The sequence below is a fragment of the Tamandua tetradactyla genome, chromosome 18 (assembly GCF_023851605.1).
Source record: "Tamandua tetradactyla isolate mTamTet1 chromosome 18, mTamTet1.pri, whole genome shotgun sequence".
NCBI lineage: Eukaryota > Metazoa > Chordata > Mammalia > Pilosa > Myrmecophagidae > Tamandua > Tamandua tetradactyla.
Genome location: NC_135344.1, coordinates 37156925 through 37182836, shown reverse-complemented (window position 1 = coordinate 37182836; position 25912 = coordinate 37156925). Strand labels below are relative to the sequence as shown.

Genomic DNA, 25912 nt, shown 5'->3' with positions numbered 1-25912 from the left:
ACTGAACAAATTTTAACCCTTTAAAGAAACCTGTTATTTTTCCACATCAACTCATATTTATGCAAATATCAAAATAAAGCATATTTGTCCATGGGAAAAAAAAAAACCTCTTTCTGTCACTGTAAGGTAAGATTTTCTAAAAAAGACCTAGAACACTAGCCATAAATTACTGACCCATTTGATTATAGTTAAGAACTGCTGCTTACTATGTTAAACTACCCAAAGAGAAAAGGTATTTGCAATAATTCTCACAGTTGTATTCATTCTGGTTATCTCCTCTCAGTTTTTTCCCCTAAAAGTTCTTATTTTGCTTTGCAGTTTTTTTGTTTCCTGGAGAATTTTAGTTTTCTGTTCTTTTCCTGCCTATACAGATAAGTCTTCTGGGCAGGGAACTAGTCAAGCTACTCGATTCTAATTATTAAGTACGAACTCTGTCATATCGATTCAGTTATCCAAAGTTTATTTCTCTTAACCAGTCATAAAGAACACTAAGATTCTGCAAAGACCTCAGCCTTTAATTATGTGGCTGTGCTACATATCAATATTCAAGTAAAATAAGCTAATAAGTAAGCATGTTTATTTATCCAATCCTCAAAATAATCTGTTTTCTGAAGAATCACACAAACTATCTATATCCACCAAGCAATATGGAACTTTTATTTTTAATGTGATATCTGTACATTAGAAGTATAAGAGTAAACCTTTAACAAATGGAACTGATTACCAGAAGAAAACATGGCCAAACCAAACCGACATTTGATATGAATCCACAAATTTTAAGCTTCAAATCCAGCCAAAAAGTTTGTTACAATCTCTTTCAGCTTTGCATCTGATTCTTCTGAGATCTTTCCATCAGCCCTATTTAGAAACAAAAGCAGATCATCAGTTATAAACTGAACAAAAATTCAATGACTAAACTAATTGTAAAGTTAAAAAGAATTTTATTAAAATGAAACTGCCATCAGTTGTATTCATACCTGATATTGTTCAACAGAGGCTGGTGCTGGCTGATAACATGAGATAGGAAAGCTTGCTCAAACTTTGTGATCTTGCTGGGCTCCAGTTTATCAAGATATCCCCTTACACCAGCATAAATGACAGCCACTTGTTCTTCAATAGCCATTGGAGCTGAAAAGAGACAAAAGAATGCCAAATGACTTGCTTGAACAAAAAGTGCCATATCAAAGTCAGAGTAACTTCTTTTTCCTCCAGTTATTAACATGTCCCAATATCTGACAGATATTAATATTCCTTCCCACATCCCACTCCAGAAAATACTTTGCCTTTTATTCAAGCCTTGATTACAAGTAATATTTGAGCATATCCCACAAACACTTTATAATCTGCAGGGCTTACATTGTTTGGAGTATAAATAATTGGCTGAAATTTTATGGCAAAATAAAAACATTCTAACATTCTTCTCATTTTGCCAAATTCCACACTCATACAGCCAAAGTAGATAGGGGAAGATCTAGTAGAACTTATTTCTGAAAGCATTAAATACACTTACTAAGTTTCCTTGGTTACTGATTTCATAGCATTTACATTTGAATGGCTTAAAGGACTGTACTTTACATAAAATAGGCATCAAACACATTCAAAAGGCAGCAACTGATGAAATACAACAGCATGCATACAGCTTACAGGGAGATATATAATATTCCCAGGCTTTAACATAAAGTAGGAACTTTATCAAATAAAAAAAGGAACGCACAATACTGTCCCTGCTTCAGCAACTCAGTCAGACGCACACCACGACTCAAGAGTTGTTGTGTGGCAGCATCGAGATCAGAACCGAACTGGGCAAAAGCAGCAACCTCACGATACTGAGCCAATTCCAGCTTCATGGTACCTGCCACCTACAATACAGATTGCCGATAGTTAATACAATGACAGAGTACTATACAAAGCCCGTATACGTGAAGATTTTAACCTAATCATCAGATTACCAAAATGATGTAATTACCTGTTTCATGGCCCTGGTTTGGGCTGCAGACCCAACTCGGGACACAGATAAACCAACGTTAATTGCAGGGCGAATACCTTTGTAGAACAATTCTGTTTCCAGGAAAATCTGCCATGTAAGGAGAATACACCTATTAGCAAACTTAAAGTAAGAAATCAACTGTTTCAAATTATATCACATTCAAAAAATACTAGTGCACACCTATAAAAACGCTAAATGTCTTCTATAGTAAGGAGACTCCCAATCTTCCACAACCCTAATATATTCCCTAATGTTGAGAAATTAGATGAGAACTAAAGATAACATATTTACATTGGAATATATACAGATAAAGTGATATATCTGGGATTTCCTTCAAAATTATTGGGGAGGGGAAGAGAATAGGAATGTGTATAAATGAAAGAATGAAGTACAGTACACCATGAATTGATAATTAAATGAAGTGTAGAGTTTCATTATACTATGCTCCTTACTCTTACACATATTTCAAATTTTCCATTTTTGATTCCAAAAAAGAATCAAAATGCAAGGAGTGTATAGGTTAGAGGAAGGCATTTAACAAATCACTTCATAACCACTAGCTTCCATCAATATCATGGAGTCATCCAAAGCTTTTTCTTTTAAACACATCTTAACCACTAAAATAATACCTGTCCGTCAGTGATGGAAATGACATTTGTTGGAATGTAAGCGGACACATCACCAGCTTGTGTTTCTATGACTGGTAAAGCAGTCAAGGAGCCACCACCAAAAGCATCGTTCATTTTGGCTGCTCTCTCCAGCAGTCGGGAGTGCAGGTAGAATACATCACCAGGATAGGCCTCACGACCAGGGGGTCGGCGGAGCAACAGAGACATCTGGCGGTAAGCAACAGCCTATAGTACAGGAAAGGGTTGTGAAGTTCACCTATTAGACAAAAACTACATTTGCCAACTTTCAGGTTAGTATAAATAAACAGATTCTAAAAATGTTTCCTTTAACCTGTTTGGATAAATCATCATAGATAATCAAAGCATGTTTGCCATTATCCCTAAAATATTCTCCCATAGAACAGCCAGAATAAGGAGCCAGGTACTGAAGTGGGGCAGCATCAGATGCAGTAGCTGAAACCACAATGGTGTACTTCATGGCATCTGAGGAGAGAAAACAATTATTTCTTTTTACAAGTTTTATAATCAATATGGTAGTTTTAAATTAGAGACTACTATAATAAAAATCACTAAAATGCGAAAAAGATTAACCATTAAGAATTAACCACAAGTGGTTCAGTGGTAGAATTCTTACCTGCCATGTGGGAGACCCAGGTTCAACACCAAGCCCACACACCAAAAATTTAAAAATAAAGAATTAACCTAATACCTTCAACTTTAAAGAAACAAACTAAATCTTAAAATTTACTGCTTTATATTAGTAGAAAGTCCAGTTCTTTAAGTTGCAAGCCTTCATTAAGGACAAGCTATCCTAGGATTAGGAGCAATAGGACTTAAGGTAACAGCAACAGGACTAAAGTTCTTAATACCTGCATCTGTAAGTCTCTTCACCAACTGGGCAACAGTGGATCTCTTTTGACCAATAGCAACATAAATACAGTATAGCTTCTTCTTTTCATCAGTTCCATCATTGAAACGTTTCTGGTTAATGATTGTGTCAATAGCAATTGAAGTTTTACTTTAAAAAGACAAAATAAATATAAAAGGCACTAAATACATCAAAATACTGCCCAAATAAAAATTTACTACCACTACTACTACTATTAACTCTTGTATTGTTCTCACTCACCTAGAATGGTTTCCATACATTTGTTACCAATTAACTATGAGTATGACTAGTATTAATCATTACAGTAAAGGTAAATATCTAGATTAAAGCTTTCAAGAAGGTTTAAATCAACCAATAAACTACAGATTTGATTCAACAGGATTCTTGGATTTCTCTTGTGGCGTGATCATGTGGACAGGAGCTTAGTGAAATAACATTGCTGTGAATTGATACTGTAACCAACAAAGTGCTTTTAACCAAAAAAAAAAAAAAATTCACAATTCTAAGTCTAAAAAAAGTAATCTTTCCACAGCATAAATTTTAGTCAGAACTTTTAACATGCTATTGAGCCTTTACCCAGTCTGTCGGTCACCAATAATCAGCTCACGCTGACCACGACCAATTGGCACCAAGCTATCCACAGCCTTAATGCCAGTCTGCATTGGCTCACGCACAGAGATTCGAGGAATGATTCCAGGGGCTTTCAGACCAACTCGCCTGCGAGTCTTGGAACCAATTGGACCCTATAAAAAAAAAAAAGAAGTAAAAAGAAACCCTCAGAATAATCAGTTTTGATGTTCATTAGAACCTACAATCAGCTCTAATGAATTCTATACCCACCTTTCCATCAATGGCATTACCAAGGGCATCTACTACACGACCCAACAATTCCTCGCCAACTGGAACATCCACAATGGCTCCCGTCCTCTTCACGATATCTCCTTCTTTAATCAGTTTATCATTTCCAAACACAACAACACCAACATTGTCAGGCTCCAAGTTCAGAGACATACCCTATTCAAAAGACAAAAGGAATACCACTGAAGTTTGAGGAGCACTTCTCCCCATATACCATTACTACATGATATGAAAACAGGGAAAAAATAAGCTGTATTGGGCGGGCCGCGGTGGCTCAGCGGGCAAGGTGCTTGCCTGCTATGCCGGAGGACCTCGGTTCGATTCCCGGCCCTAGCCCATGTAACAAAAACGGAGAAACAGAATACAATAAAACAAGAAAATGTTTAAAGATGTTTCCCTTTCTTCCTTCCTTCCTTCCTTCTATCCTTCCTTCCTTCTCTCTGTCTTTCCTTTAAAAAAAAAAAAAAAAAAAAAATAAGCTGTATTGCCCCTTACATTTGGTTTACTCAGTACTTTCTCAACTAGTGACCAATCTTGTTTGGGTAAAAATTTTAAAACATTAGCATGCTCCCTTGAATAATCTTAGTATAGCATAATAAGCCTGACATTCCCAATACAGCATTCGCAAAGAACTAAAAGAAGCAAAGAAGAAATTAAACAGGTTAAGTTTTTTTCCACTATACTATTTTTGACTACTTACTTCGGCATTTGAGTTGAGTGATCTGCATGAAATAAGGTGAGCAGGGTCAAAGGAAAATTTTAAGACAAATTTGACTGACATCTTTTTATCTGAGAGGCTCCATAAAGTCTACAAAATTATCTAATCAGCAGTTTAATAGAAAGTAAAATTAAAAGCTACCCAACTGCAACCAATCAAGAAGAAATTGCCATAATATAACAGCCCTGAGCCATCTCTCATTACTCCAACCATATTTCAAAGCCTTAAGATTTCAGATCCTTAAATCATGATTATAGGGTGGGCAATGGTGGTGCAAGTGGCAGAGTTCTCCCCTGCTGTGCCAGAGACCGGGGCTCGATTTCCGGTGCCTGTCCGTGTAGAAGGGGGGAAAAAACAATCACAACTATAGCAAAAAAGGCAATTCCAAGCTTAGCATTTGGTCAGTAATGAAAGTTCTGGGGAAGAATTTATGCTAAAAACAGAGGAGAATCAAGAAACATAACTGCAAATGCAAAAACTTCAGTCTAAACCTGTGCTGTTCAATATATAACATATTGCTATTTAAATTTAAATTAATTAAAATTAAGTCAACCTAAAAAAATATTTAAATTAAAAATGTAGTTCCTCAGTCGTGCAGCCACATTTCATGTGCGCAACAGTCACCCGGTGTATAGTAACTGCCATATTAAACGGCAGATATAGAACATTTCCATCATTGCACAAAGTTTGATTAGCAGTGTTGATCTAGACTTTTCAGTCTTAAAAGCATCTATTTCAACCACACCTTTCAAAGATACAGGTACTGATAATGAAAGAAGTTCGTTTTTTGATCAAATTCTTAATGCCGACTTCTGGCTCTAGTCTTCCATATCAAACTGCTATCCACATTAAGTGGCTCTTTTTCCATACTGGACACTATCGAGAGGATGAAACTATCTTTCTCCTATTTGTGTGCTTAGCAAATAGATCTACTGGCTCTGGTCAACCCATATATCAATCACTGCATTTCTTAGGAACAACATGACACCTACAACTTTTATTTCTCACCCTATCAGCAGACTAGGCTCAACATAGTTGAAAAGAAGTCAACTTTTATCACGCAAGAGGCTTCTGTAAACTATGCTACTAAATCATCTTTCAGTGATTACAGGCCCTACTCTCACTAGAAAAAAGAAAGTCACTGACTTTCAATTTTCTGCAAGACTCAAATTTAGTTTAAGTCATCAAATGGTTTTGTATAATATGATCTTAGCTACAAAGAACAGACGAGCTTCTTGGAATGTGGGTGTAGGTTTATTCAATTTTCTGTTTCAGAAGCAGTTTCTACAATTTGCATATAATTTAATCCCAGAATAATAAAACCTGGTTAACCAAGGTCTGTAAATTTAGTCTTTTCAATCTCTGATGACGATTTTTTAAAAAAGGCTGAAGCAAACTAATTTAACTGTAAAAAAAAAAAAAGTCACTCTCTGCATTACTGAATGAATAACGGAGAAGACACCAATCCTAAAACATAATTTCAAATTTACCTTTAAGCCTGAAGAAAATTCTACCATTTCTTCTGCTTGAACATTTCTCAGCCCATGTACTCGAGCAATACCATCACCAATACTCAAGACACGCCCAGTTTCCTCAAGTTCAACAGAAGTATCAGCTCCAAGAATACGTTCTTCAAGTATAGAGGACACTTCAGCAGTGCCTATTGAGAGGGGACAATTTCATTTAAAATATAATCTAGCCCCAAGAACTTTTCAAAACTCATTTCCCCAACAACATAAAAACTACATAATTTTGTAATCATAATAGCCAAATTATCATTCTAAAACATAACACACACAATTCTAATGAATAAAGTTGGGTTCATACTTCTATAAAAATGAGTTCAAGTGACTGAGCAGGGGAAGGGAATCTTCACAAGACAAATGTAAACCATGAAAGAAGCTAATAAAATTTGGTAGTACCCTTAAACAACCTGCTTTTCATTCCTCTGGCTTAATTTCTAAGGAATCTATAACCTATCGTGAAACCTAAATTTCTGACTAAAAGATACCCTATTCTTCATCTTAGCTTTGGATAATAATCTTTCACAGATGTGAAAGGGTACCCCCTACTTGGTATGTATGCTTCTGGTTCCACTAGAGGGATATTATCAGAACAAACAAGCCGTACTAATATCAAAAGAGAAACATAACTGTAGTTCATTTCATTAAAACAAGAGAACCTAACAGGGCAGGAATAAATGGAATATTTCAGATTAAGAATCTGAGATTCTGTGGGGATAAAAGAGAAAGAAAAAATTAACTAGAAACACCACCAACTAAAGGCAATTAGAAAATATATAATAAAACTTTTTTCTACTTACATTTTATAGGAACAGTATCAAAAGTGCTACATAAAGTTATCAAATTTTAAAAACATAAAAGTTTAATGATAATACCATCAAATGAGTGGGAAAAAAGCAAACAAGCACTTAACAGCTATATAACTTACATCTTCAAGATTGTAAATGTGGTGTAGACTTAGAAATTACTTACCAGTCTTCTGAAGATGAGTGTTAGAGGCATGAAGGTTCCTTGTGGCAATGAAGGATGATCCCAAAGCATTTCTGGAGACCTAGCACAAGAATATATCTAAAATTTTTATTTTAAAGAAAAGCCTTTATATAAATGACAAATTTAAACAAATGAAGACTTAGTTTAATCAAATTATTGTGAAAATATTAAACATGTTTAAAATATTTTGTGTAAAGTGGAAAAACTATTAAGCACATGGAAAACTAACTTTTGAGAACTGGTGTTCTAGGTACAAAGCAAAGCATTTTTTAAAAAGCCTATTTTAAAACACTGCCTATTTTTTAAAAGCAACCGTTTAAGTATAAGCATTTTTCCCTTTAAAAGCATCAAGGTACCAATTTTGTGACTTCAGACACATTTCAATCAAGTTGTGGAAATTCTCATTAAGATAAATTGCTTCTTAACAGGGGCAAATCTCAACAGACCTCTTGTTTTATTTCAAACAGGCACACAAAAACAGTAAAAATTAATGAGTTCGATTAGAAACTAAGAGGTACAGTGTGTGGACACTGTCTTACTACCTTCAACAAACCCTGAAACAATCTGGAACCCTGAACTCTTCTTTTCCTTCAGAAGTCATACTCAGTTCTGAAGCTACTTTCTACAAAAGTTGGATAAATTAAAAAAAGCTTTTGGGCGGCCACGGTGGCTCAGCAGGCAAAGTTCTCGCCTGCCAGGCCACAGACCCGGGTTCGATTCCCGGTGCCTGCAAAAAAAACCCGCATTTTAACCAACAGAAAATAAACCAAGATGCTCCCAACGACTGTGTTAAGGCAGCAAAATACAGAATACCAGTGATTTTAGTTTCCCCTTCCAACTGAGATTATTTCTAAGATGAAAGGAGTAAGTAAATGTGAACGTCTGTATAGGATTTAAGGGTTTTTATGTTCTCAGCTTCAAGGGAAATAAGGAATTTCGCAATCTTACGGTTTATTTTACTTGTCGAGTTCTCAATCTGTTTAACGATTCCTCAAAAGAGCAGGTGGACAGAATGCGAGACAATTTGGAAACCATCTCTATAGCTGTCACAGCATCGGCCACATGAAATGCTTCCTTGCACCTAAACGCTGTTTTTACCAATCGTTTCAGTATTCAGCCCTATGAGATCGTCTTCTTAAAGACTCAAATCACCTTCATTTATTTCTTTCCTCTGAACTGACCTTCCGGCATAGCTTAAATGCTGGGGCCTACTGACCTTCACACAATGTCAGCCTCTCCTATCCGCTTCAACAAGAAATGACAACAGTCCTCTGACCTTCAGCGGGTCGAGTCCCGGAGAATTCAAAGGGACGAGCCTAGCCGTTCCAGAGCAGGCCGCGGAGAGCTAGCGCCCAGGACTGACCTTCACCCCAAACCCCCTCTCGGAATGCACCGCCGGAGACGGAATCCTCCCGAGGCCTCATCCCTGGGCAACAGAGAAGTCAGTCACCCCTGTACCACTGTGCAGCACTGTGCACGGATGGTGAGCTAAATGGACCCTTGCAGCATGGCCTGCCCAGCCAGGGACGCAGCCACCGGGGCAAGATGGCGGGACCCGCCACAACCCCTCATCCTCCTTGCAGAAAACACCCGAGCCAGCATCGTACCACCCACTGCAGCCCTCGTTGGGCCACTTCCCTTTCGCCGGTCCCTAGCACTCACCAGCCCAGCCCGCCGAGGGAGGGTGCGGGCCAGGACCGCGGCGACGCGCACTGACAGCATCTTCGCAGCTTCTATTCGGGTGGTTCCTCTGCAGCCGCAGCCTCCAGACTGACTGGAACAAAATGGCTGAGCGGCGAGAAAGGTCAAAACAGCCGGCCCACTTGACCCGGAAGTACCGCCTCCTGCCTTTCGCCTTTGGACGCGAATCTGCCTGTTTCGGTTGCTTTATTTTTTGTTTTTAAGTATCGTTTTTAACTTTAAACTTAAAAGTCAGCGACTAGGTCTTTTCCAGCTTGGTTTCAGGCATTCGTTACATGTTTATTTTCGTCTTTTGATTCGACCTTGTGGTTGCCCGGGACTACCACGTGGGTAGCGGACCTTGCAGGAAAGCAGTTCCCAGAACCCAAGCGGAGTTGTCACCCTGTCCCGGGACTCAACAGGCTTGATCGTGAGGGGGGTTGATGCTGTCTGGTCTGTGACAAGGACTGTTAAACCGTGGAGCTGCAGCAACAGTGAACAGTTAATCCCCTAGGCGGATTACCTGAAAGGAATCTCCTGAGAAAGCTACCGTTCCGCCTTGCGCTGGTGCCACCTGAGACCCTGTCAGTGGAAAACTCGGGCAATCTGAATTTTACCGGCACACACAATTCTGAGGCAAGACGCACTCAGAATTTGAAAATTTCAATCCTAGATTCGATCAAAAAGAATCCTGTAACTAGAGCAAATTGTTTAATAATCTTAACAGGAACAGAGAGTTTGGATAGAGTGGCTGCCAATCCTTCTGAGAAAAGTACCCCAGAATCAGAAGTCTCACTCCAGACTAGACTAGAGTTCGAGTTTTCCTCTGTTATTAACTGATTTAATGTGACATTGTACAATCTACTTTTTTATCTGGAATAAAAAGTGAAATGGAAAACATACCTTCTATATCTGCCCAGTGCTGTCCAGTGGGATTGGGGAGGAACTCTTTTCTTTTTTTTCTCCTTTTCTTTTTCCCACAGAATTTTTTTGTGAGTTTTGGATATTTTGTGATAGAGGGCACTGTGAACGTTGCCTTCATTTCGTACTGTTCTGAGAAGCATCTTTCAGCCCCTTTAACCAGGTCCTATTTTACAACTCAAATCTTAATTTGTATGGTACACATGAACATCTGTGTTAAAAGCTCATGGCTTGCAATGTCTAGTTAGTAGCCCTCTAACGTGCTACTTCCTTTTTGAGGTAAGCCATAGGTAATTATGACAATTCTTCTGAGAATCAGGTGTAGGGATAGGCTAAGAGCAAGGGGGGAAATGTGGTTGGCAAAAACAAAATTCAGAAATTTTGTAAAATTTGCAGTGATGAATGGACATACAACATAAAAGTAACTTTTTTTTTCCGGACTCTGGTGCTCCACCAATTTATCTGAAATTTGGTTACAGAGGGGAAGATATATTTGACTGAAATAAACAGAATAAATTAGCAAGTCATATATATGGCATTGGCTAGCTAGTAAGATTGCTTTAAAAAGAAAATTTTAATTATTTTAAATAGGCACATGACATTTGTGCGATGTCTAATCCACAATTTAATACTAATCCCCACATGACAGAATGTTGAGCGCATAGTCCTTCAAGCTGCTTACCTTTCCTAATGCAACACAATACACTCTGGGGAGCTTGTGGGTAGCAGTTTGCTAAAACATAAGGAGACTGAAACATTCAATTGAAGCCATAACGCTTTTGTCTATTACCTAACCTAAAAGTCAAGTCATTTACTCCCTGTGTGTTTTTTAATGTGAAAATAAGTAAAATAGTGTGTGCCCAACTATTTTACAGTGTCCTGAAGGACTGAAACAAGAATATGAATATTTTATAACCATGCATTGCTGTATAAATATATGGAAACTCGTGGTGTTACCTTGAGTTAAGGAAAGAGGAGAGAACATTAGGGAAGGGAAGAAGCGAATGGAAAAATGATCGAACTGACGCGAGGGCCTCAGCAGAAAGATGCTGCCAACACCTTTTAACATTTTCTCCTGCAATGTTTAGCTCTCTAACGGTTTTTTTTTTAATTCTAAAAATAATGAATAAGCACTGGCTAGGATTTCTGCAGCTCATATTGCCAGGGTTAAGTAAAATTTTTAAGTTAATGCAATCAGTGTGATTGCCAAAAAAGCAAGTTTCTGTTATTTTTTTAGACAAGCAATTCAAGTGAGAAAAATTTAAGAAAGAGAAAAGGGGCCTGGTTTGGGGTGGCGCTCCTCGTTCTGCAGAAGATTGTAGTATGCAGAACAAAGAGCGCAGGAAAGTGGCAAAGGAACAGGTTCTAGAGCTGGAGCCTTGGACCAGCGCGGTCAGTGACTAGTGATCTAGAGCCAGGGTAAAAATCACAACTCCCAGAAATCCCGGGCTCCGGGAGGGGCGTGGCCAACGGCGTGTGGGCGGGAACTAGGGCGGCCCCGCCTTGACGGCGAACGGGTCTCGGCGAAGAGCACCTCGGGAAGTGGCGGGAGCGGAGGATATGGACGGCCCCCAGGAGAAAGAAGCGCAGGTGGCGGGGACGGGAGCCGGGCTGTGAGGTTCTCCTGAAAGCCGGGTCTTTGACACACCCTCTCTCCCCCCGATGGATTTCGCAAATCCATATCCTGACCGCCGAGTCTACCTTCTCTGTCCCCCTCTTTTCCACACGTCTGACTATAATGTGGCCCTCAGGATCTGCGACCCCACCCCGATCCCTTTAGATGCTTCTGGAAGGAACGATTCCTTCCGTTCTCAGGCCTTTCTCTTCCTTGTACTCAGGCTTGGGAAGGTGCTTAGGAGCTCCATGGTATGAACCCCCTACCAGCAAACTGAAGCGGGAGTTCCGAACCCAAACCCACTTTCCAGCCAAGAATTTCCACACCTGAGCAGCTTTCATAGCTCGTATCCTAACTCTGGGGATGTTTCGGTCCTGCTGTTCTTATGATGCTTTGGGTGCAACTCTTTTTAACACTTTAGACATTTAATAAAGCTTTTGCATCCGTATACTTGAACTTTACGGGCTTTTTGAGTGAAGTAAATTATCTTAAACTGCTTTTGCAGATTTGTAGAATGGATTGTTCGCTGGTAACATTGACTCGTATACCGTTTGTTCATTGTACTTACTCACTTTTTAAGTGTATTTCCTGACGCTTGGTATTTTTCCCCAAAGATGTTAGGTTGTGAAGTAGCTCACTAGAATATTCATAGAAAACATTTTGTTTGGTTTTGATCACTTCGTCGTATTTGCTTCTTTCCATTCCATTAAGTAAGACTTATAATATTTGTCTTCCTTTTAATGGTCAGGTTGCTGCCTGGTTGAAAAAAATATTTGGAGATCATCCTATCCCACAATATGAGGTGAATCCACGGACCACAGAGATTTTATATCACCTTTCAGAACGGAACAAGGCCCGGGACAGGGATGTCTCCCTGGTAATAGAGGACTTGAAACAGAAAGCAAGCGAATATGAATCAGAAGGTGAGACTAATTCCAGAGTTTTAAATAAGGTAATAACTGGAAGCCAAATTTTGCAGCAGTAAAGAATACAAGATTAATTTAGTGTAGACTACTTGTTTGATTTCCTTCCACTGTTGTCATGGTCACTTTCTATATTGTAACTCTGATTAAAGTACATACTTGCTTAACTATTTTATTGGTACTCCGTTAAAACCACAGGCCGAAGATAGAGTCTAAACTTCTTAGCCTGATGTACCACATATCATGTTTTTGTCTGCCTCCTGCTCTCATGTCATAGTGAACTATCAGGACACTTGAAGTGCCTCACCAAGAACTGGGAGTCTTGGACAAATCACCCTATTTCTTTGTTCCAAAGAGATTGCATTAAAAATTTCTGCTGAGCATATGTAGTTTGAAAAAGCACATTCAAGACAACTTGTTTTTATAATACAAACCACAAAAGATTGATAGAAATCTTGTGTAGTGGGAATATACAAACGAGGAAGGAAGTGGAGCCTATATTTGCCCTGTGTTTAACCAGGTTTGTGATATTGTTGCATATAATGTTTTGAATGTAATTCAGTTTATATTGCAATTCTTTTGTATGTGTGCTCTTTCCCTGATTTTTAAAAGATCAGCATGGTCAAATTGACTTTTTCTCTTGGTGTTCAGTTCTATGAATTTTAATATATATATAGGTTCTGGGACCATCACACTTAGGATACAGAACAATTCCATCATCCCAAAAAAACTCTCCAGTGTGCTGTTCCTTTGTGATCACACTGTCCCATATATTTGTTTTTAAAATTGTCTCTTTTTTTAGGGGAGGGAGTGCATGATTGGGGAATTAAGCCTAAGTCTCCCACATGGAAGGCGAGCCGTCTACCACTGAACCACCCGTGCACCCACCAAATTGTCTTATTTTTAAATAATTTTAGTAGTTATTAAAATACAGTATAGGGAAAGGAGCTTTGAGTCCAGAAAAATCTTATGTTGTAAGCACTTTCTTTTCATCCATCCTGACTCTATAAGCCAGAAGTCTGAGGATTTTCAAAGTTAGATTATTTAGTTCTTCCTTAAGCACTTTGAGGGTGACAAATATTAGGTTGCAAATGTTTCTATTAATAAATACAGAATTTTCGCAACACGAAATTGTGTGAAAATTCTGTATATCTATAACAGCCCTGCTACCATCAATATCAGTAGATTGTCCGCACAATTATGCACTTTCATCATTAATTTTCTAAGTTTTTCTTCTTTTTGGGGGGGAGGATACATGGTCTGGAAATCGAGCCCGAGTCTCCTGCATGGAAGGCAAGCATTCTACCACTGAACCACCTGTGTTCCCAGTTTTTCTTCTTTTTAGATAGCGAAAGTATCTACCAGAACACAGAAAATTAGTGGAACCTTATAACAAGTACAGATTCCTGTATGTTGCTAATAGGAGTACAAATTACCTCAGTTTGTACTTCTAAAAATTGAGTAGTGATACCATATAACTTGCTGGACTTAATTTACTTTTCTAGTTAAAAATTATAGAAATGATTTTTTTAAGGTAAAGTTCTTATTTCCACAAAGTAGTTCTTTGTATTGCAGAGATTGAAATATTTTAGAATATCTTCAGGACTTTGAAAAGGATGTACAAATTTTACATCAGGTGGCCTTTTTAATTATGAGGAATATAAACATCTAGTAAAACCATTCATTCTTCATATTTGTGCTGGTCTGAATCAGTTGTGGACCCCAGAAAAGCCATGCCCTTTAATCCTCATTCAGTATTGCTGGGTGTGAGCATTTTGATTAGATGATTTCCATGGAGGTGTGTCTCCACCCACTGAAGGTGGAGTCACTTACTGGAATCCTTTAAAAGAGGAAACATTTTGGAGAGAGTCCCTTTTGGTAGAGCCACAAGAAAGCCAGTAGATGCCACTGTGTTCGCCATGTGCCCTTCCAGCTGAGAGAGAAACGTTGAACATTGTTGGCCTTCTTGAACCAAGGTATCTTTCCCTGGATGCCTTAAATTGGACATTTCTATAGACTTGCTTTAACTGGGACATTTTCTTGGTCTTAGAACTGTAAACTAGCAACTTATTAAATTCCCCTTTTTAAAAGTCATTCTGTTTCTGGTATATTGCATTCTGGCAGCTGCAAACTAGAACAATGTTGCTAAATCTTCAATTGAGGAGGAAAATGAGGAGAAATTCCAGAAAGCTTCTTGATTCTATTCTACTCTCAAGGCTAGATTGATGGCGTAGTTGAAGATATTAGACTTAAAGTTTTATGGAAGATCAGTTTATTACCATTTTTTGTATTTAATCATGATGGCTCTGCAAATGAAGAAAATTGAGTTCTGTTACTTGTTTGCGCAGAAATGTTAATTACTGGCATATAGTAGATAGCAAAATATTTTTCATTCACTTGATATAACTAAAGATAGTGTGGAACAGTGGTTCTCAACTCGGGGTAGTTTGTCAATGTCTGAAGACATTTTTGGTCATTTCAGCCACGGGCAGTAGGGATATTAGCAGCATCTAGTGGGTAAAGACCAAGGATACTAAAATAGGCAAGCCAATTCCCCAAATAATAAATTATCCAGCCCCAAATACCAGTAGTATCAAGGTTGAAAAACTCTGTGTGGAAGAAGAAAGACTATTTTCAAGCTGTGTGGAAACTGTCATCAAAACTGGTTTATGATTTAGAGAGAGCAATGGTTGAGGACATTTGGGAAGCTGCCTACTTGAAACACAGATTGGAAATAATTCTAGTTGAGGCAGAAGAAGGATGTGGCATTAAGGGACTAATGCCAGGAAGACTTGACATATAGATCCCCTCCATGCAGAGATTCAAGACCTGGTGCAGCTCCCTTGAGAGAATAGCAACAAATATGGCTGCAAGAGGGTGCCCTCCTTTTCAGGCATCACTCATCATGCACTATCCTGTGAGGCATTACATCACCATAAATGGGCTGTAGAATACCGTGGATGCTTAGATCTCACCCCCTGCCTCTGCCACCTCCTTTTGGACAAACATATTGGTATTTGGAGAGTGGTGATCAACAGGCTGCCATGATTATCATATTTGAAAATGTGTCAGATCTGCATTAATATTTGGATATTTCCCCTGTCCAATCCTGTTTCCTCTCCCTTTTGTCTTTCACAGGCGTTAGGTATGATAACCTCTTGTTATCCAAAAAAAATAAACAAACAAACAAAAAAACTGGTTTACATATTTGAAGCCATGTCAAAATTCTTTGAAGTGAAAGATCAGATTAGAAAAACATAAATAAACAGAATGTATAATGTTTATGCTTGAGAATTTTTAGCCAAACCAAAAGGATAAAAGCCCTCTGCTGGAGGAATGTACTGTGGAATTCACTGTCATGCAGTAACTTTGAAAACTTTCTGGGAATATATAATAAGATCTAAACCTTAATATCTCTTATAATCAGTGTGTTAAACATCAGCATTTTTAAATGTCAATTACAAAAGATTATTATTCTATATTCACATTCATCTGTCGTTAGAGGTATAGGTAGTCAATTTAGGAGCTTCAGGTTACAGGTTGCTGTATCTGGGTAAAATCAGAAACTTTCAAAAACAAACAAACCAAAAAAACAAGCCTCCAAAGCTTGGCATATTTGCTGTATATTTTTAAATTGTTGACGATTTTGAACCTGATATTTAAAGAGCCGTGTAATACTGCATTGTTGTTCATTGTGATATATTTGAATTGCTTATAATCAGAATGTCTCCTTGTGTTTCTGAAGTTGATAAAATTCTCAAGGACAAATTCTTAAATTAAAAATGCTAAAATACATTATGGTCTGTAAGATGAATTCATGCAATATCTTTCAGAAGCCAAGGTCAGAAATCACATTTACAATTTTATGACAGACTGTTTTTTCAAGGACATTCAGTCTTTCTGCCAGAAGATCTCCAAGGAAGTCTTTTTAAACTCAAGTTCGAGTCACTCACTAGCAATAGCTCTCTGAAAATAAGGAATTTGTAAAATTGCCCCCTAGAGAGTTTGGGGGTTGATGGTTATAGGGTAATCAAAGTGCTCTAAAATTGTGGTGATGGATACACAACTCTGTGACTATACTAAAAGCTGTTGAAATGTATAATTTAAATTGTTAAATTGTATAGTGTGTGAATTATATTTCAATAAAGCTGGTTTAAAAAAAAAAGCAAAACTTATTCTTAGTTACCATGAATACTCGTATCTTTTCAGCCAGGCGTCTTCAAGAACTTCTCATGGAGAGTGTGAATTTTTCCTCTGCCAATCTCTCTAGCACTAGTTCCAGATATCTGAATGCTTTGGTTGACAGTGCAATGGCCCTTGAAACAAAGGATACCTCACTAGCTAGGTAATTCTTGTGACAGTTTTAATTTCTGCCATTATATGTGTTAAAAGGCCCTAACCTAAGGAGTTTTTGGCTCTCGGGGTCATTCTATATAGAAAATTAATAGTAAATGCAAAAACACTGAATTTAGTTAACTCTTTATCTCTGCTAATGAGTATAATTGATTCTGTTAAGTTTGGCATTGGTTACTTTTTAGTGCCTTCTTCCAGGATTAGGTTTCTGAATGTTGGTTCTCATATATTGGAAAAGGATAAGTCTCAATTTTATTGTTCCCTGTATTCAAGAAGAAAAGCACTAGACTAAATGATCCAGTTGAAGGCTGTGAATTTTGGTCATGTCCCTATCCATTTGGGTAGAGTAAGTTAGGGCTCTTCAATTCCTTGTGACAGCATTTAACCTATATAATGACATGATTCTTCTAATAGCCGTAAGAGGGAACTGATTCTTAGGAGGTATTAAATATCTTTTCCAAGATAGTAAATCGAAGATTTGGGATTCAAACTGAGTCTGACTCCAAAGTCCATATGACTGTTACTTGTGGCTGTATCTTAGTTAGAACTACAATTACAACCTGTCATCATAATTAGAACTCTGCCCAGCTGTTTTGCTTACCTGCCTATATAAGAGCTTTGAATTATATATGTTCATAGTGTGGTGTTTTGAGTATAGGAACACATAGGTTGTATGGCAGAAATCTAGCCTTGAATTAAGTTAATTCAGCTGATATCAAATACCAATCATATGCCAGGATAGTTATGCTAAGCACTGGGGAGGCAGAGATAAAATAGTAACCACCTTCAAGGAAAGTCTCTGTTTACCATCAAATAAGGGAGATGGACATATAAACAAAATAACAGTATGATAGCTGCATCAATATAAGAATGTACAAGCTGTATCTAGGAAGGAATAGTGAATTCCAGGGTAGGGATAATAATCTTATCTGAGTTTTCAAGGTCAAGTGATAATTTGCCAACTGAAGAAGGGCATGCAGGCAATGGGAAGCACATGTAAAAAATGCATAGAGGTATGAAACAGCATGATTATATAAGAACCACACAGATAAAGTCATTTTTAGAAATGAGGGAAAATTGTACTTTTTGTCTTTAATGTCCCTTTATGTGACCAGACTGTTCTTTTAGTTTTATCCCCGCAGTGAATGATTTGACCTCTGATCTTTATCGTACCAAATCCAAAAATGAAGAAATCAAGCTTGAATTGACCAAACTTGAAAAAAACTTAACTGCAACTTTAGTCTTAGAAAAATGTCTACGAGAGTAAGTAATTGAGTTGGAAGTGATAATTTTAAAGTCAGTAGTAGGACAATGTCAGTTTCAGTTTCAGTAGTAGGTATGATTTTAAGCAGCACATAAGGAAATGGGGTTCATAAAATATTTTTGAATTAGAAAATGACTCGTGGAGATGAAAAATAATTTTTTCATCTTTCATCTTTTACTTAATTTCAAAAAAAATTTCACAATTAATATGGATTTTATAATTTTTTAATGTAGTGAATTTTTTTACTTATAAATTATAGTACTATACACCTTAAAGTTGTATTATATTTTGCTGCTCTTTCACAGAATATAATGTTGCCCTTTCTTACTATAGCTCTGTTGATACTATAGACCTTCTTTAGATCTCTGTTGCCCCAGAAATTAAAAGCTGTGGATCAGGAATGTGTATATGCAGAACTAATTTGGTAGTGTGTAAAATTATTCAACAAATATTGAATGTGTATATGCAGTATGCATTGTGTCATGGCACATTTAATAGAGAGATCTTTGGGACCTCCATCTTTCAAACTGGTTTATGATATATTAAGTCACAGTTTTGAGCAGCAGGTGTACTTTCTCAAAGTATATTTGATATAGATTAATGTTAAAATTATTTTGTACTCCTTGGGAAAAATCTCAGAGGAAAATATGACCTGGGAGAATGCATATAGTGAGTCTGGGATATAAAAATTATGGTAGATAATCCAACAAGTATATTATCTGCTCTTGGCTTATCCAAAGTTGAATCCAAAAAGTAACGTGGCATGTTTTTTTTGGTAATAATATCACTGAGAAGAAATGTTTTTAACTTTACTTTTTAAAGGGACCTCAAAAAGGCAGAGCTGCATCTCTCTATGGAAAAGGCCAAAGTTGACAGTCGTCTTCAGAACATGGACTTCCTAAAAGCAAAATCAGAGGAGTTCAGAGTTGGAATCAAGGCTGCAGAGGTTTGTATGAAGGACTGAATATAGTTAGCTTTTTTCAGACTTCTTTTAGATCTTCCTCCTTACAACTAGGGCAATATTATTACTCCCCTTTTTACAGATGGGAGAACTAAGGCACACAAAAATAAGGTAACTTGCCCACAGTTACAAAGCTAGTTGGCAGCAGATCCAGATTCAATCCCAGGTAATCAGGCACCAAAGCTCAGACTTTTAAGCACTGTACCCATATTGCCAAAAATATTAGTTGGGAAGTGATTCATGTAAAATATAAAAGTGCCTTGATGCATGTATAACTTTTATCTATGATTCATAGGTCTTTTTATTGGGTTATATGTTGAAAATTTTTCATGCTGTTCACTGTCAAACTAACTTTTAACTAAAACTGCCTACCTCCTTTTTATTTTTTGAATTGTAGGAGCAACTTTCAGCCAGAGACATGGATGCTTCTCTTTCTCATCAGTCACTAGTAGCACTGTCAGAGGTGAGCGTTTTAGCCTAATTCAACTTTTTAAAAAATGTTAGCCCACAGTGGGGTACAAGGGTAATTCAGTGGTAGAATTCTCATCTGCCATGCAGGAGACCTGAGTTCAATTCCCAGCCCATGCACTTCCCCCCCCCCCCCCCAAAAAAAAACAAACAAAAAATTTGACAGATGGTGCTGCAATAACGAAATGCTCAGTTAGAAAAAGAATGAAGTATAACCCCTGCCATACAACATACAAAAAAAAATGTTAGCACACAATCTGCTTTTTTGTTTGTTTCTTTTACAGAGCTTTTATTCTCTATTAAACTGATTTCTTTTCCTTTACTTTTATACTTTATGTCACCAGTATTTATATCTTTATGACTTGTTTAGCAGTGTATCTCCTCACATTTGTTTTGTTTCCTTTACCTAGTACTAGAGCAAGTGGCTCTTTGCTGGAGTCAGTTATATATTATTGATTCATTTATTAAACAGATAAGTTATTGAAGGACTGTGTGCCAATCAACTAGATGCTGTTCTTTCTTCTCTTTCAATGTACAATAAAAATGAAAGTCCCAGAATTCCTGTGGTTTTCAAATGTGATTCTGGATTTTCAGATTGTTAAAGTGTTTTGTTTATTTTGATGAGAAGAGTGAGAAATAGGGAATTTGTTTTGTTTTACTGAGTTTTTTTCTACTTTGATTCTTGGAATCTAAAGTTGACAATTCATAAATCTGTATTTGAGACTCTGATTGTTCTCTTACATTCTAATTCCTTCTAATCACATTCTTTTGTGTTCCCGGTCAGCATATTTAAATCCTACTCTTATTACATAGAACTATAACTTCGCATTTCAAGCATCTTACAAGAATTGTTTCCATTGGAAATAAGTTTGCCTATTTGTTTATCTTTGAAGCTCTTTATTAAATACGTTATTTAACATACCCTAGTTTTAATACTTTATTGTATTTCATTTCATAAACTAACAGTATTTGGCTGTATTGTGAATGTCTTTAACTCTGTGATTCTTTGTTTCTCCCCCAGAAACTGGCGGAACTAAAACGACGGACTATACCTTTGAAGAAAAAACTAGAGTCCTATTTAGATTTAATGCCGGTAATTATTCTTATAAATTAAAGAAAAAAGTCACCTCTTCTAACCTCCGTCAAGTGCACTAAACAGTCATGAAAATAGTGGGTCTGTGTTTGGGGTTTAAAAAGTCAGTGCTGAATTTTCAGTATTATATGAACACTGTATATATTCTCTGTAAGATATTTTGGCTTTTGAAAAGGATTGTTGCATTTTCCCCCTGGAGTCCAAATTGAGGCACTATAACCTTCCTTGTTTTATTTTTCTTTAAAAGAATCCATCTCTTGCTCAAGTGAAAATTGAAGAAGCAAAACGAGAATTGGTAAGTAGTACCATTTTTGTCCTCAGATATTTTGTTAAAGAAATGAATTAAATGCTGATGTAAATAAAGCTCCTTCATCCTTTTTCTTTTCTTCCTCTTCAGAGGTAAACCGCAGTTCTATAGATGCTGTATATCACTCCAGTACTTGTATTAATACTTTTTTGACATGTACTTGCGTGGATGTGTGGGTGTTGGTGTGGGTATGTGTGTTTTTTCAAAAAGTATATGTGTTTTATGTATTTTAAAAATTTGCATAAATTTTCCTGGGTGGTTGAGCGCTATATACCATTCTAGGCAAAAGGGATTATTAGTATAGGCATAGAGCTAAAATCAGAGAACTTTTCCAAGCTGTGGCAAGTGAGGAGATTTGGCTCTCAGCAGTATGCAGTGGAATATATGGTTGAAAGAATCTATTTTTTTATAATGTAAAGGACCTTAAATACAGAGCATTAAACTTGTTGGCTGTATGGAACAACTGAAAGTTGCTTTGTGTTTCCTGTTTTATTTATTAAACTGAAGAGAAATGTGATCAAGGCTATTCTTTTGATCAGGTCAGTGGTTTAGGACAATTACAAGGAAACCTCATTTTATTACACTTCACTTTATTATGCTTCACAAGTATCAACGTTTTTTACAAATTTAGGTTTTTGGCAACCCAGCATTGAAAAAGTCTATTGGTGCCATTTTTCCAACAGCATGTGCTCACTTTGTGTCTCTGTCTCACATACAATATTTCAAACTTTTTCATTATTATTTTATCTGATACTCTGGTTGTTCTTTTATATTCTGATTCCTTTTAGAAATCTGTTAATGGTGATCTGTGGTCAATCATCCTTTTTTGTGGGGGTGGGGAGGAGGTGCAGAGCTTGGGCCAGGAATTGAACTCAGGTCTCCTGCATGACAGGTGAAAATTCTACCACTGATCTTTGATTTAATATTGCCATTGTTTTGGGACACCACAAACCATACCCATATAAGGTGGTGAGCTTAATCGATAAATACTGTGTGTATTCTGACTCTCCGTCAACTGGCCATTTCCCTGTATCTTTCCCTCTCCTCAGGCCTCCCTATTCCTTGAGACAACCATATTGAAATTAGCCCAATTAATAACCCTACAGTGGCTTCTAGGTGTTCAAGTGAAAGGAATAGTTGCAAACCTCTTACTTTTAAATCAGAAGTTAGACATGGTAAAGCTTAGTAAGGAAGGAATGTGAAAAGCTATGCCTCTTGAAGCAAACAGTACACAAGTTGTGAATGCAAAGGAACAATTCCTGGAAGAAATGAGAAGTGCTACTCCAGTGAACACATGAATGATAAGAAAGTGAAACAGACTTATTGCTTATATGGTGAAAGTTTTGTGCGTGGGTAGATAATTAAACTAGCCATGACATTATCTTAAGCCAAATCCTAATCCAGAGCAAGACTCTAACTCCCTTCAGTTCTGTGAGGGCTGAGAATGGTAAAGAAGCTACAGAAGAAAAGTTTGAAGCTGGTAAAGGTTGATTTATGAGGTTTAAGGAAAGAAGCCATCTCCATAGCATAAAAGTCAAAGGTGAAGCAAAAAGTGCTGATGTAGAAGCAGCAGCAAGTTATCCAGAAGATCTAGCTAAGATAATTGATGAAGGTGGCTATACTAAACAACCAATTTTCAAAGTAGACAAACAGCTTTTTGTTGGAAGAAGATGCCATGTAGGACTTTGATAGCTACAGTGGAGAATTCATTTCTTGGCTTTAAAGCTTCAGAGGCCAGGCTGATTCTCTTGTTAGGGTCTAAAATAGCTGGTGACTTTAAGTTGAAGTCAGTGCTCATTTACCATTCTGAAAATCCTACGGCCCTTAAGAATGATGCTAAATCTACTCTGCCTGTGCTCTCTAAATGGAACAAGAAAGCCTCAATGAGAGCATATCTGTTTACAATGTAGTTTACTGAATATTTTAAGTCTGCTTTTGAGAACAGCTCAGAAAAAAATATTCCTTTAAAGATATTGCTGAACATTGACAATGCACCTGGTCACCCAAGAGTTCTAATGGAGATCTACAGTGAAGTTAATGTTGTTTTCATGCTTGCTAACACAACATCCATTCTGCAGCCTATGGATCAAGGAGTCATTTCAACTTTCAAGTCTGCTTCTTTAAGAAATGCATTTTGTAAGAATGTTTGTATGTGGTTATGTATCATAAATGAGTAAATAAATTTTTAAAAAAGAAAGGGAGGGGTAAAGGGTATGGTATGTATGAATTTTTTTCTGTTGTCTTTTTATTTCTTTTTCTGAATTGATGCAAATGTTCTAAGAAATCATCAGATTATGCAACTATGTGATGGTATTGTGAATTACTGATTATATATGTAGAACGGAATGATCGTATGTTAAGAATGTTTGTGTTTCTTTGTTGTCATTTTTTTTTATTTAAAAATTAATTTAAAAAATAAAAAAGAAATGCACTTTGTAAGGCTGTAGCTGCCACAGCTAGTGATTCCTCTGATGGATCTGAGCCAAGTAAATTAAAAAGCTTCTGGAAAGGATTCATTTTTCCTAGATATCATTAAGAACATTTATGATTCATAGGAGGAGGGCAAAACATAAACATTAACAGGAGTTTTGAGGAAGTTGATTCCAACCCTAATGAATGGCTTTGAGAGGTTCAAGACTTCAATGGAGGAACTATGTCCAGATGTGAAAATAGCCAGCAAACTTGAATTAGAAGTAGAAACTGAAGCTGTGTCTGAATTGCTGCAATCTCAGGATAAAACTTGAACGGATGAGAAGTTGCTTCTTATGGATAAGCATAAAATATGGTTTCTTGAGATAGAATATGCTCTTCGTGAAGATGCTGTGGACATTGCTGAAATGACAAAAAATAATTGCTAAAGCAATAGCAGTGGTTGAGAAGATTGACTTCAATTTTGAAAGAAGTTCTGTTGTGGGTAAAATGCTATCAAACAGCATTGCATGCTACAGAAAAGTCTTTGGTGAAAAGAACAGTCAATCGTTGCAGCAATCTTCATTGTTTTACTTTAAAAAATTGCCACAGCCATCTCAGCCTTCAACAACCACCATCCTTAATCAGTCAGCAGCCATTAAGTCAAGGCAAGACCCTCCACCAGCAAAAGTATGCCTTTGAAGGCTCAAATGATGTTAGCATTTTTTAGCAATAAAGTATTTTGAATTAAGGTATGTACATTGTTTTTTAGACATAATACTTTGCACACTTAATGGACTACAGTGTATTGTAAATACAATTTTAATATGCACTGGGTAACCAAAAAAATGTGTGTGACTCGCTTTATTGTGATATGTGTTGTTTTTTTTTTTGTGATGGTCTGAAAGCAGTGTATAGGATGGAGTGAAGGAGAGAGAAAGAAAATTACAGAAACCAGTTGTCTTATTAAAGCCAGACAAGAAGTAGTGAGGATAGTGGCAGTGAGAATGGAAAAGAGGTGATGCAAAGGACACTGCAGAAGTATGTTGCTGAGGGATCTACTCATGTATCATTATACTTATTCATCTCTCTAAAGGGTTTTCCCCCCTTTCAGATGTATATTCAGATCAATGAGGAGTCAGAAAAACTTGGGTAGGCAGTAGTAAAAGCAAAGGCATGTCATACCAAATTCGATAGTTATAATGGTATTTTAAATTTCACATTTAATGTTTTCTTTTTCTTTTGCTTCTTTTATTTTAAATAATTGAAGTTGGAGAACCTGTTTTATGTCCTTGTTTATATTACTTCACATGTTTCTTTTATCTTTTAGGATACCATTGAAACTGAACTTACAAAGAAAGTGGACATGATGGAACTGTGACCAGAGCCAAATGAATGTTGTTTTTCCTCACAGAGTCAATTGAATATGACTTTAAAGAATGTTTTTCCTCTTAACATTCCTTAATAACTTAATTTCTGTGTTCTTAGTTTTGATGTTATTATTGATAGAATGTTTTTCTATTTGTGTGTTGCAGTTTTGTACCTAAATGCTTGGTATTCATTAAAAAGCATTTTCTCTTGGTTTTCAGTGTTGCAAGTGGTGAAGTATGTTTCAACAGATCTGTTAGGTAGCATTATGACACTTGTCATATATTCATTCATTAGGTTGACTGAAATGAAAATGAAAGGTTTTGTACTCCAGTTATGTTTCTGCCATCCCTTCATTCTCTAGGAGTATGCTGTCGTTCTTTCCAATCACCTCACTTGCTGTTCTAGTTTGCTAACTGCCAGAATGCAATATTCCAGAAACAGAATGGTTTTTTTTGGAGGGGGGGATTTATTAAGTTGCAAGTTACACTAAAATGTCCAAGCTTACAGTAAAATGTCCAAATGTCTGTAAAAATGTCCTAATTAAAAGCAAGGCTGTAGAAATGTCCAATCTAAGGCATCCAGGGAAAGATACCGTGATTCAAAAAGGCCAATGAAGTTCAGGGTTTCTCACTCAACTGGAAAGGTACATGACTAACATGATGACATCTGCTAGCTTTCTCTACAGGCTTCTTGTTTCATGAAGCTCCCCCAGGGGTTTTCCTTCTTCATCTCCAAAGGTGTCTGGGCTGCATGGGCTCTTGTGTTTCTCACGGCTCTTGAGCTTTTTCTGAAATGTTTCCACTTTTAAATAATTCCAGTAAACTAATCAAGACCTACTTGGAATGGCTGAAGTCACATATCCCTCTAATCAAAGGTTAATACCCACAATTGGGCATATCACATCTCCGTGGAGATAATTTATTCAAGTTTCCAACCTACAGTACTGAATAGGG

At 37.0% G+C, this 25912-nt stretch overlaps 2 protein-coding genes across 3 annotated transcripts; one reads left to right on the top strand and one right to left on the bottom strand.

The window, feature by feature from the left end:
* Positions 1 to 634: 634 nt before the first annotated feature.
* Positions 635 to 9388, bottom strand: ATP5F1A (ATP synthase F1 subunit alpha). Its single transcript, XM_077135569.1, has 12 exons — positions 9257 to 9388; positions 7577 to 7655; positions 6572 to 6741; positions 4346 to 4519; positions 4082 to 4248; positions 3486 to 3634; positions 2948 to 3099; positions 2617 to 2841; positions 1967 to 2074; positions 1715 to 1859; positions 978 to 1128; positions 635 to 858 (listed from the first exon to the last, which is right to left on the bottom strand). Exons 1-12 carry the CDS (start codon positions 9314 to 9316, stop codon positions 777 to 779), a joined length of 1662 nt encoding a protein of 553 aa, XP_076991684.1. The 5' UTR covers positions 9317 to 9388; the 3' UTR covers positions 635 to 776.
* A 2290-nt stretch (positions 9389 to 11678) lies between these two features.
* On the top strand, positions 11679 to 25172 carry HAUS1 (HAUS augmin like complex subunit 1). 2 transcript variants are annotated; one of them, XM_077135568.1, is made up of 9 exons: positions 11679 to 11785; positions 12559 to 12733; positions 16943 to 17078; positions 18215 to 18349; positions 19173 to 19296; positions 19709 to 19774; positions 20801 to 20872; positions 21120 to 21167; positions 24919 to 25172. In XM_077135568.1, the coding sequence occupies exons 1-9, from the start codon at positions 11756 to 11758 to the stop codon at positions 24967 to 24969; spliced, it is 837 nt and encodes a 278-aa protein (XP_076991683.1). In that variant the 5' UTR covers positions 11679 to 11755; the 3' UTR covers positions 24970 to 25172. The 2 variants fall into 2 exon arrangements, with proteins under 2 accessions (XP_076991683.1, XP_076991682.1); XM_077135567.1 differs by lacking the exon at positions 11679 to 11785 and adding an exon at positions 11820 to 12061.
* Positions 25173 to 25912: the final 740 nt, after the last annotated feature.

Coding starts and splice junctions, on each gene's coding strand:
- HAUS1 (XM_077135567.1), top strand. CDS start 11,858: ATGGATTTCGCAAATCCATATCCTGACCGCCGAGTCTACCTTCTCTGT. Junction 18,350..19,172: donor TTAGAAAAATGTCTACGAGA/GTAAGTAATTGA, acceptor TACTTTTTAAAG/GGACCTCAAAAAGGCAGAGC. Junction 19,775..20,800: donor CACTAGTAGCACTGTCAGAG/GTGAGCGTTTTA, acceptor TTTCTCCCCCAG/AAACTGGCGGAACTAAAACG.
- ATP5F1A (XM_077135569.1), bottom strand. CDS start 9,316: ATGCTGTCAGTGCGCGTCGCCGCGGTCCTGGCCCGCACCCTCCCTCGG. Junction 4,520..6,571: donor AATTTTCTTCAGGCTTAAAG/GTAAATTTGAAA, acceptor TCTTTTGAATAG/GGTATGTCTCTGAACTTGGA. Junction 1,129..1,714: donor GCTGAAGCAGGGACAGTATT/GTGCGTTCCTTT, acceptor GTCTCTTTTCAG/CTCCAATGGCTATTGAAGAA.